A 12,371-nucleotide genomic window follows, 5' to 3' on the forward strand; every position below is an offset into this window, starting at 1 on the left:
AGCAATTTTCCTTGTGACAAAAGGGTTTATAAAAATTTGTCTATAAAAAAGGGGGAGCTGCATCGTACCCTACAACATAGATTGCCTAAGAATAGCCAATCTAAAATGAAGAATGAATTCAACATGAAAATCTCAACTCTTCTCTTTCACAACAGAAATCTCAACTCTAGTAGTAATTTTTTTGAAGTTATTCTAACAAATACTTTAATAATCTCATGGGGAAAATGTTAGTTTAATGGCCGAGAGCAATTTATATTACATGATTCAATGGGGGAAGGATCAGTTCTATCAGACAAACACGGTGTCAGTTTCTCAAAATCTTTGAACAATCCCAAAAAGTATGTATGTGAGTATCTAACTATCTATTGTCACAAAGGCAGAGCTCATAACAAACAGTTTCTGGTCTTCAACTTGAAGAATAACGTCTGGCTCTAAAGTTGTATGGGGGAGGAAAATCACCTGAAGCAAAAACGACGATGGTCCAAATAACAGTTTTCTGTTTCCTATACATCCTTCATATATCACTCAAATTGTTGGTGACAACTGACAAGTTGTCATACGGATGCACAAATTGCCCCTGAAAGATGGGAAGAAAACATATATAACACGACCGATTTAATTAATTTCAATGGAACTGTGGAAACGGCAAAAGCTAATCACCATTTGTTTAATTGTTGTGATCATGTCAGCCTTAGCTTACTTAAACTGAATTCATTTAAAACAATCTGATTTAAAAAGTCCAATCGCAAATTTGTAATAATAGTGATATCCCATAAAAACAAGGACGTGTGTAATTTGAGAATATGTTAAGGATTGCAATTTTATTAAAAAGGATAAAATGCAATTTTTTTATTACTTGTACTAAAAACAACAATTTTTCAGTTTCTATATAAACTTTTTTGAAACAAAAATTAAATTAAAAACAATATGAAACTTCTATATTTAATGAAAATACAATACAAAATATCAAATATTTTCTTCTCATATCAAATGTCTTGGTTTATCTTTTGCTACCAAAAAACTATCATATGTCTTAACTTTAAATTGGACGGATAAGATCCTAACACCTAATCATATAGTAAATTCCAAACATGTGTATGTGATTGTGAGGGGATGGAAAGAAAGAGACCTGTGGACCAGGATGAGCAGCAAAACTTATTTTCATCAATGTGCATCACGTCCAGCCCAATAAACCATGATCCGGTGCTTACATCATCATGTGCATATGTACGAAGAATAAATCTGTGGAGCAAACATATAATTTTATTAGGTATTACAACCATTTTTAACACAATTTCAAAACAAATAGAAAAACCACAGGAAAAAAAGGACACAATACTATACCTATTTATTGAAATAAACTGAGCCAATGCTTTTGAAATGGCATAGACCTCACCTGAAGCATGTCGAAAGTACCTATACATATCAGACAAACACTAATATATGAATGCTGTCATAGAAAGGCCAGATGGAGAGAAGCAAAATTATGGATATAGCAGTATGGCACCATGATCTGGAGAGTAATTTTAGCGTGTAAGAAAAAGTTGAGCAAAAAATGGACCAATATTTAGGAAAACTGACTTTTTATTCAGAAAACAAATCAAATTTATTAATCATTATATCAAAATTCTATTGCTGCTCAAGCTCATGAAAAAATTCATACCATGTGAATGAAACATCTTTTGATAAGGAATTAAACTCAAACTATCAGTAGATCGAGTAATTTTCCTAAAGATGAATTTTGAGAGATGGTATCATATAGACTGGCGCGCTAAATTAAAAATAATTTGGCAATTCTTCTCAAATAAAAAAATGGCTATGGTAGTATCATAGAAAAGGACAGTTTTAGCTTTATTATCAATGCTCCACCATAAGCAAAAGTCCTGTCAACTAATCTTGATAATTTAAAAAAAAAAAAAAAACTACACTTACTAACACGGACTTAATTTTGAAAACCCTAACAAGTGCCCTTTGTTAACAGTTGTCAGAAAAATGGGTGTTGGTAATCGGTGTCTTTAAGACACTGGTTATAGAATAAAAAATTGGAAAAAATTCTTGAAAATCACAGTATTCAGTAGCTACTTCCAATAAAACCTCTACTATTGATTCCTGTAACCAAGGTTAATGGTATTTTCCAAAAAGAAAATGACAATTGAGTCTGTATTACTCACGATTTTCCATCACCAAATTTCCACCAGTCTGGCTCATGCCATTTATGTGTCCTATAAGATTTAAACAAAATGAGAAAAGGGGGAAATTAATACCAAAACAAACAATTGTCATTAGTCAAATGAAACATGGAAGCATTTTTACAATACTCACGGGTCAGAGAAAACTTCACCCGATTTCATACAACCAATATATACACGGGGTTTTTCCAAATGAGAAGTTATCACTCCTCCAAAGGCATCTGCAGAATAAATTAAGTCGTACAATCAGTGACACATGACACATCCTTCCGGTTCCAGTATGACATCAGCAAACAATAACAATGTTGGAAACAGTCCTAGTAAAGCCTATATCATAACTCTTAGCAAACTAAAATACTGATAAATTAGCCCTTCTAAAAGTGTTATCAAGCTAGTTGGATCACAAGCGGGCAAGCAGATTTCATTTCCCAGTTTCCCTAAACGCCTGTTAGAAATTTTTAGATACTCTGGGTCAACAATCAAACAAATAAATTGTCTATGACAACAGTGAACTTTTCATAGTCGGCTTGTTGGCCAGGTGGGCAAGCATCCTGCCTTGGCAAGGACCAAGGTTGTTGAATCTAAGTAAGATCAATATGGAGTTTGGGATGGTAACCATAGACAGAAAAATTTGCACTTAGAAAGGTTTGCACTCTGGCTTTAATCTATAGCTTTAAGCTTGATAAGAACTTGATCCAATATATGGCATAAAGGCCGAGATCACATTTTGATGTGGCCCTTAGATAATAAACTTAAGCGACAGATTGTGCCTTGGATTGTATACTTTTACCTCAAACGTCAGATATAATTTTATTCGACAGGCGGTATAGCTTTCTAGATTTTGAAACACTCCTAAAAATCCTTGGAAGAAAATTGTCTATCTGAAGTTGCATTTGCATAATGACAATGTGACACAGCAAAAGTAGTCCAGTGAATTAACAACTAGAACTGGAAAAGGACTTGTATATATGAACCCTACTACGTACGGATAATCTTCTTGACCATTAATCCTATTGGCTTTGATCAAATGCCATCACTTCTGATTTTCAGTTTTCTAGGAATTCAATAAATTTATCTAATTTGGGGGAGGGGCTTGTCAAGAAATTCTAGCTCTTCCGTGAGTGATCAGTACTGATAATTTCCCTTGTTATTTTTCACTAATGGTACATTCTTCAGTCCCTGAAACTAAACTGCAAACTGTGGAATCTTGTATATGATTTCTTCTAATTCTTAAACTCTGTTTCATGAAGAAACAAACCTTCTGTTCATATATAACTAGAGATGCAATATCATTTTCATCAAAAAAAGTATTCAAGAACCACATACCAAGATTAACATAGACATCATCATTGACCTTAGCATAAAACTCAGCATCCCAGTTGTCCACAGCATAAATGAAGAACGACTTTGTCTTTTTTGCACTCTCTTCAACTGCCTCTACTTGATCATCCTGTGAAGAAAATAATAAAGCTAATGATGCTAGGATATTAGCTTGTGATAGAACTCAAGAACGAAGAAAAAACTGAATTGTATCATAACTGGATCAATTTAAACAAGGGATAAATTCCAATATACAAACAGTGGCAGCAACTGTGAAATAAACCGATTATGGTTATGGATGATGTGAACTCCTTACAGCAATGAAGAAAAATAGAAAATACCGAGACCTAGTGTTACCCCTTTCCTGAGGAAGAAACCTTTCTTCACACAATCTGGCCTACCCACTTCCTTCAAATGTAAGAAACCCTCATTCAGTTACAACTCCTTCCCATATAACCCTCTCTCTCCTCATTTTGCATGATCCTCACATCCTCCTCTCCACTCACATGATGCCAGCTGTCATCCCGGTTATTTCCCACTCCGTCCTCTTTTTTTCCTTCTCACCCTCACCGGGTCCACTACCTCCCCCGCCTATTCCTTCAGTTTCTTCCTCCCCTTTCATCCTATATACTTGTGTGATGGACCTACCAGCTTGTTGCGTATGTTAAATTAGAGGAGTCAGGAGTGCTAAGAACACTCTTGGAAACACTCATTCTTTTATTGGGTGAAATCTATGTGGGTTCCACACTTTGAAGATGGCACCCACATAAAGTAGTAGGACTCATGTTCATTTCTTCCAATAAGAGAGTGAGTGTTAGAGTAAGTATTGGAAAAAGAGTATTCCTAGCACTCCTCATTAATTATGTGTATAAAACTACATGCCATGCATCCAAATATCAACCAGTCCAGAAACAAGGGGAAATTACAACTATTGGCTACATAAGGTCAACTAAATGAATCAAACAACAATATGATATCTTGTTTTGGATTGTATGTAATGATTCATGACTGACAATTTAAATCCAAAACCCAAGGGTTTAACTTACAGTTCTCCTGGTTTTCCCCTCACCTCTACTCTAACTATCGGGCTGTTCTATATCTAGTCTACTCTCCTTACCGTTGCTTCTACAGGTCTTCTCAGAAAAACTGAAGTTTGAAAACCATAATTCTATTACACCAAGACTTTTTTACAATGAAAATCATCTTAAATACAATTATCATCCATAGAAGAAGTTATTATATTTTATTTTACAACTTATCAAAAAAAATTGCATCAAAACTATTAATATAGAAGTCAACATACAAGAATGATGAAGTCATTGGTCTGACTATTTTCTGTTTCAATCTCTTTGTCCAAACTGTCTCCACGATTTGCACTGTATAGAAGACATTGCCAGTCAAATAAAAAAAAGCAAGAAGCAGATCATTTAATAAATTTTAATTTGAACCTCCAAAACTATACCTTCTTCCTATTACAAATCTCACAATGATGCCTTTCTGTTCTGCAAGATTTTTTATAGATGCACCTGCAGAGATAGGGCAGCAATATGTTCAGAAAATGCTTACACAAAAAGACTAAAATACAGAAGCTAGATTTGAAATTTGTAGAATTTCAAATAACAAATAGTGTGATTTATTACGAAGATATGGCTAATCATGCTTACATTTATAACCCAAAATAAATTATAAAACACAGAAACTTTTAAATCAAAATAAACTATAAATCACAGAAATGAGTAATAAAGGTTGTTAGAGAATAGTGAATAGTTTGAAACTGAGAAGTGATCTACACCTAGCTGTCAAGGAATGCATCCTAAACCCAGTTATAACTTATTAGTCATATTTCGTTCAGGTACAAAATTGGAAATGATAAAACTGAAAAAAACCAAACCTGACAGTCATGAATTTTTACTAGTAGCTACGAGCTAATAATCTCAGTGAGCTAAAACCAAACTACAAAACCTAAGCCTACCCTGAAATCTTTGTGCACATAACAAGGCTTCCACTGAATAAAACTGAGAATTCTAAAATGCATTGATCTTCCTAAATGAAACCAAACCAATAAAAAATGTACCTGTTGGCATCCATGCCTTACGGATTGCATCTCTGTTCTTTTTTCTACCAAAGGTTGTCATTACTCCAATAACCGAAAGAATCTTTTTTGTAGGTTGCTTCTCATTGTTCACTGACAGTTGCTTTGGAACAAATCCTTCCTTTCTAGCTGCAGATAACTCCATCTCTAGGGCAGACAACTTCTTTTGTTGTTCCCTGAAAATATGGTTATGTTATAATAGCCTCAGGTAGATGTTAAACATAGCAAGCAAATTATTTGGCTGCTATGTTTAAATTTGAATTCAGTAACCAAAGTTAAATTGACAATAACACGCCTATAAGAAAAATTACCTGCAGGTTATGATTTTCAATGTATCATCAACAGATATGGCAGATTGACCCTGAAATCGGATGAACTATACTGCTTCATTGATATCCTATGACGATAACTTAAAATTAAAAAGAAATAAAAACACAGGCAATTGCACTCATGAATACAGAAATTTACAAAACATGATATGCCATTAACAAAAACAAAAGGACGCCATATTCAATATCGTAGTTTTTGTTCCAGACTGGGCCAAACCCAATCCACCAAAGGAACAGGTCGCTACAGACCATGCTATAGAGATTCCCTAGAGGCACATCCAAGCGGAACCGCAATTAGGGTCGTATAATGATGATCACATCATCATCTGTCATCTGAGAAACCCTAAAGTTCTCCCTATAACAGCTAACTCAAGACTCAGGTTAAGGTATACATTCTCTAAATCCTAAAACCTAACGCTCTCGGATAATCATTGACTACATCGTCAGAGTACTTTCTAGGCACACACACACACACCCCTCTGAGGAGCTGCTTCTGTCTTCATCCTCAAAACCGTCTCTCAGGTCGTAGATCAAGGTTCACTCCGGATCAATTTTGATGTCAAAATCAGAAAATCATTTATAGCATCAATGTCAAAACACATACATATATGCTATGTAACATATGAGTACGGCCTGTGAAGCACTCACACATACACACTCAACGGACAATGGACACAACATTGATACTAACACGAAGACACCAATAATAATTTAAGAAAATATAAGTATTTGAATATAACTAACTACAGATGTTAGACATCAGACACGCTTTAATATGAAGCATCGATGCTAACAGATTCAGCGGCGGATCTTCTCGGGAGCGGAAGGGAGCTGCGGCACCCCCCACTTTTTTTTTTTTTTTTTATATATACTCCAACTGCAGTGCTCACCCTGTGATTGTGAGCATCTTCTCTCTCACGGCACCCCACAACTTTACTTCCTAAACCGTCCACACCAATTCCTTCCGCCGCCGATCTCAAATTTCCGATCGCCGCAGATTCCAATTTCAATTCCTTTCCGTCCTTAAGCTCTCGTGGCTTCTCTCTTTCGTTATCGTATCAGTTACGGGTGTCGGGATTGCGATTTAGTTTGCAGCAGTCACAATTGCGACTTGAGTAAGAGAATCAAATTGAACCTTTTGCATATTCAAAGAATCAAATTGAGTGTTTGGAGAAAAGGAGGTGAAGAAGACGATGCTTCTATCTACCTGCAAAAAGCACAAATGTAGTGTTGTGTTGTGGTTGTGGGTTCTCTGTGTGTGTTTTTTTTTTCATTACTTCAAAACAAAATCTGATAGTTATCATTCAATAATATTACTCATCCATGTTTTTTTTTAATAAAAAATACATTACATAGTGGCTTGCTGGCTGCTACGACGGTGGGAACTTGTTAGTACTCATCCCTTGTATACATATTTTTATTTTGTTTTGTGTTAATATTATTTTGATTTTTTATAAAATTATATATGCCTCTAATAAATTTCAATTATAATATTTTAGGTAGTATTTACGGCTCCCCCTAACATTTTGAGCAAGATCCGCCACTGAACAGATTACAACTGCTACAATGAAGAAAACAAACATTATACCTGAGAAGTTCTTTTTTCAAGCTGTTCTATTAAATACACCCTACTCTCTGCATCCTGCCATAGTCTGCAAATGCCATGACATACGATGATGATAATTAATAACCCCGAAAGAGAAGTTCACAAGAGAGAGTAATGAAGAAGAACTCAGAGAAGTAACTAACCGGCCGGCAACATAAATAGTGGCCATGGTAGCAATCATGGAAAAGATGAGAGCAGAAACTCGAGATCCAAATGAGTTACCATTTAGCCGGTTTTGTGATCCCCGGCTACGCATTTCTTTTTCTTCTTCTTCTTCTTCGACAATATATAATAATGTATCACAAAATTATCGATTTCAGAATCAATTCACACTGATTTTCAGATCCACAGAGTTTTAAAGGACGAAATCGATGTTTGAGAGGCAAAGGTAAACTGTGTTTGGGAGTTTGAGCTATGAAGACGACGTAATAACCGTTTTTTTTCAAGGTTCACGTAATCTACTTTTTCGGTTTCGATTTGAAGTTTCAATTGAAGTTGAGAGGGAGAAACACTGGGCCAATAAATAACGAGGGACGGGAATGAGGGAAATTAAATATTCAATTCAATAATCAAGGACGAATGAGCCAAAACTTTGGGTGAAAATGGAAGGAGTTATTCACCAGAGGTGATTAGTTCATTTTCATTGTCATTTAAGTGTCACAGTATAATCTCTAGATATAGTCCAAGTCCCTGTGTTTGCTAAAAAAAAATAATAATAATAATAAAAAGTGATGCTGGTGTGGTTAACTTGTCAAAAGGCAATGGTGTCCCAATGAAGATTAGTTTAATCGGTAAAATGTGGCTGTGTAAGTTAATTTTCGTTGTCGATTTGAGGATATACTTAAAAGCTTTTTTTTTTTTTTTTGACAAATTTAAAAGCTAATTTGTTACCGTAAGTATCATTATAAAACAAAATTAATCTTAAATTATGTTTCGGATCTTGATTAACATAGAGATTCAATTTTTATTTTTTTTCATATAATAATGCATTGTCCTACCGACTCACGGAACCATAGAGATTCAACTTAATTAAAAAATTTCAATTAGTATGTAAATAAATATTTGAATTTGATTTTTTTTTTTTTGTGATGACCGGGTTTGAACCCCAGACCTTCTATTATTATATATTATTCATACCAACTAAGTTAATCTCTCTCTAATCAAATAAATTTAGTCAACATCTACTTTCCGTAGAATATTGATCATTTGTTGTTTTGGATATGTAAAAATAGTTTCAAGTCGCAAAGAATATTTGTGTTGGTTTTTTAGAGGAAGAGAATTTATATTAGTAATTACCTTTTTATAAATTTGGTCAATAATTATTTTTTTTGGTCAATAAAAATTAATGAGTGTCTATATATAAATATTTTATGCATTCAATTGATAATTGTTTTTTTAGGGATTCAATTAATAATTGATTATTTTAAAAAATATTATAATTGATTTTTTTTTAGAGAAAAAAAATATAATAATTGATTGTCAAGTCATCTTACTCAGTAAGTATAATGATCGTCCCCTCGAAAAAGGTATAATATATCGTGTGAAAAATATTTTCTATGTCATGTAGCATATATCATGCAATGAGAAAAACATATATAATATAATACACGCCCCTAAAAAAACTGTATGTAGCAACAACAAAAAAACAACACAACTCATTTAGATTGATGTTGTTGTTATCTAAGTGTGAGTTATATGTCCTACATTGGATAGAGAAGTAAAAGTTGAACATCTTGTAAGTAAGAGAACCCATAAACTTATTGCCTTAAGGTTTTGAGTAAGAGTGTAGTTTCTCTATTACTTGAATGATTGTTCTAACCTCGATATGGACGGTCCCCCAAGCTCCCCTTGTGATTCAACAGTTGTTTTGGTTTGAATCTTGAGTGTGCTTATCTTAAAGTCACATTTAAGCGTGAGTGTGATTTCTCCTTTTTTTTTTTTTTTGTTAGGTAGCTTAATTGCTAGAATTCACCATATAAGATGAATAAGTGGGGTGTCTGGGGTTCGAACTCCGGCCCCTGCATATAATAATACATTGTCCTACCAACTGAGCTATGCTTACAGGACTCCTTTTACTATGGATATTGGTTAGAAGATATACGGCTTAGACACAAATTCAAATAAATATATTTGGGCAAACACACAAAATCATAAAAAAGAATTAAATTGAATTAAAAATAAATTATCAAAATTACATTTAAGACTAAAAAAATGGCGACTAGCATAAAAAATGGTCGCCTTCACTAGAGGGCTACCGTGTTCGTTTGTCGTGACATAAAATCAAACTTTTTCACTTTTTGTTGATTTTCATAAATCTGCACCGATCAAATCACTATCATAGTTGTAAAAACGAGGATCCTCGTGAATTTATACACACACTGTCATTAGTCGGTTAGAGTTTTGAGTGGTTTATAAGTATGAGTCTATTGTGAACAACCTCTCAATGTGGTTTACCGCATAATTTGTCATAATCTACGGGGCCGGACCTTGGGGTGTGCAAAGAGCTCAAATGGAGTTAGCCGTCAGAAAAAAAAAAAATTATAGTCCAATAGTGCTACTAAGTACTACCCCACTAAAAAAAATCATTATTCTCTTTCTCTTTGATACCACGTGTTCCATCACCATCACTCCATCAGACTTTCCTTTTCTTCTTCCCCAATTTGATTTCCTTTTCCTCTTATGTTGTCTTGTTTTAGGCCTATTAGAATTGAGCACTCTTACTTTTGGTGTTAGGCGACGTTTTTTAGGGAGGGTGGTTTGAGGTTCCTCATGTATACAGTAGTGATTTTCACATTTGGATGCATCGCATATATACGACACTTTGTATTTATTTTTTAAAAAATTTAAATAGAACATTGTTCTTTAAAAAAAAAATATTATTTTATTACGGACCTCTTTTCACTTACAGAGCCTTGCCTCCGAATTCGTAGAAACAACCCTCATAATCTATATAAGAAAATGTATAAAAATAAAATAACACATGTATCGAATCATATATTTTTTAGGGGATATATCCAATAACATCTTATTACTACGTCGTTTTTTATATGTATGTCTCTAAATTTTCTCAAAAAATATGTATATCTATGAAATATAATCGAATCTGTTTTTTAAAAAAAAATCTAAATTGAAAATACATTGCCTATAAACAAAATGATTAAAAATTCACGCCTTAAGAGCATTTCTGATAGAAATATCTAAGTGAGTTTAGTTTGTTTTTTTATTGGAATAATAGTAGTGATGTAGCTGCGTTTGCGTGGGTAGTAAATAAATGGTTGAATCATACAGCGAGCTTAGTTCCATCGTTGGTAGGCATGGCAAAAAAATTCATAACCGTTGTTATCCATCTGAGTCAAATTCAATTTGACGGATTTTCCCCATTTTGATTGAGTTTGGGTATGGGTTTGAATTTTTCCCAATTTCAAAACACGGGTATGGGATAAATAACGGGTATATATGTACCCATCCTGAACCAATACCCAAACTCGTCCCGTATGCAGAAAATTACTTTATATTGATATGTCATGTTATTTTGTTTGATAATTGTTGTGTCATAAAAACTACAATTGATATTTAAAGGAGCAACTAAATTAATCGGTCTAACAAATATTAAAGTGAGCATATTGTTGGATAATGCACTACAACATTTCTCTAGGGGTTGCGAAAAAACATCTAATTTTTTATTAAAAAATTATTCAATGCGGGGGCGGGGATACCCGAACGGACCCGTCAGGAACGGAGATGAAGTTCAATTTCTCATTCCCGTTGGATATGGGTAGGGTAACAGATAAGTATATAAGAATCGGATATGAGGACGGAGAATGTAAAACTCGTCCCCACCTCCGCCCCATTGTCATGCCTAGTCATTGGAGACATTATATTATGAAATTAATTAGAATAGACTGACAGTGTAAAATAAATTTACATTGTCGATCAATTAAAATCATCCAATTAAACACCTCGTCTTGTGTTAAAAAAAATAAAAATCAAATAAAATCTTTATAATAAATGCATTATATTCAGTTTCTTATTTTTAGCATTTGATTTCTTGATTTTCAATCTGCATTACACATACTATCCTGTCTCGCCAGACCTAACCTTTTCCTACCTTTGATGCATTCTAATGTTCATGTTGTAATAGAGTCTTTGTTCAATGCTCAATGCCAGAATCATTCTGATTTTTAGCCTCTTTTATCCTGCAATAGTTTCTCTTGTTTTGCAGGATTTGAAGTGATGAGGAAAAGTACAACACAGTTTCTATTAATAATCATTTAAAAGATTGATGTGGTTTCTTTGAGCATTGAAAACGTTCGAGGTTTTTTTTCTTTCTTGCATATTAGCAAAGTTAAGTGGGGTAATTATTTCTTTTTTAAAACTCAGGTTAAATAGCACATCAACCAATAACCACTGTGGGCATTTTGCAATAATCTCAAACATAATGAGGGAAATTACATATACTAACTTAAAAATTTAGCTTCCTCTCTAGTATTTCTTGTGTTTAGGCAGCATGTTTCGCCTGCCAGGCTTTCAAGTTGTTTTTTCTCTCGCGTTCTTCCTGTTTGACTGAGTTTCTCTGTGGAGATGTGACATTTATTATAAGGCAAGTTCTATGGTAGACTCAATAATTTGAGTGTATTGGTACACCAAATTCTTAAATTAATAGTTAAATGAGTTATTTTTAGGAAAAAATTATTTTCTATCACCTATAATTATAATAACTAAATCTTATTTACCAAAAACATCAACGCAATAAAATTTGATTTTTCTGAATTCTTATTACTCATAATAGAGAATTTTGAGTATTTTTTACAATAAAATGTGAAAAAATTAGTATG

General features: G+C 33.6%; 1 protein-coding gene across 1 annotated transcript; it reads right to left on the minus strand.

The window, feature by feature from the left end:
- Positions 1-144: 144 nt before the first annotated feature.
- Positions 145-8,183, minus strand: LOC11436753 (hydroxyproline O-galactosyltransferase HPGT1). The gene is made up of 12 exons (XM_003610986.4): positions 7,680-8,183; positions 7,519-7,582; positions 5,913-5,962; positions 5,584-5,777; positions 4,972-5,035; positions 4,813-4,885; positions 3,516-3,639; positions 2,323-2,410; positions 2,172-2,222; positions 1,345-1,416; positions 1,130-1,242; positions 145-577 (listed from the first exon to the last, which is right to left on the minus strand). Exons 1-12 carry the CDS (start codon positions 7,790-7,792, stop codon positions 555-557), a joined length of 1,029 nt encoding a protein of 342 aa, XP_003611034.2. The 5' UTR covers positions 7,793-8,183; the 3' UTR covers positions 145-554.
- Between the last annotated feature and the right edge of the window lie 4,188 nt (positions 8,184-12,371).

The sequence above is a fragment of the Medicago truncatula genome, chromosome 5 (assembly GCF_003473485.1).
Source record: "Medicago truncatula cultivar Jemalong A17 chromosome 5, MtrunA17r5.0-ANR, whole genome shotgun sequence".
Lineage (NCBI taxonomy): Eukaryota > Viridiplantae > Streptophyta > Magnoliopsida > Fabales > Fabaceae > Medicago > Medicago truncatula.

Excerpts from the sequence above, each read along its gene's own strand:
- LOC11436753 (XM_003610986.4), bottom strand. The coding sequence starts at position 7,792 with ATGCGTAGCCGGGGATCACAAAACCGGCTAAATGGTAACTCATTTGGA. Across the intron at positions 5,036-5,583 it reads TAAGGCATGGATGCCAACAG|GTGCATCTATAAAAAATCTT; the intron begins GTACATTTTTTA and ends CTATCTCTGCAG. Across the intron at positions 1,243-1,344 it reads CAGTTTATTTCAATAAATAG|ATTTATTCTTCGTACATATG; the intron begins GTATAGTATTGT and ends TTTGCTCCACAG.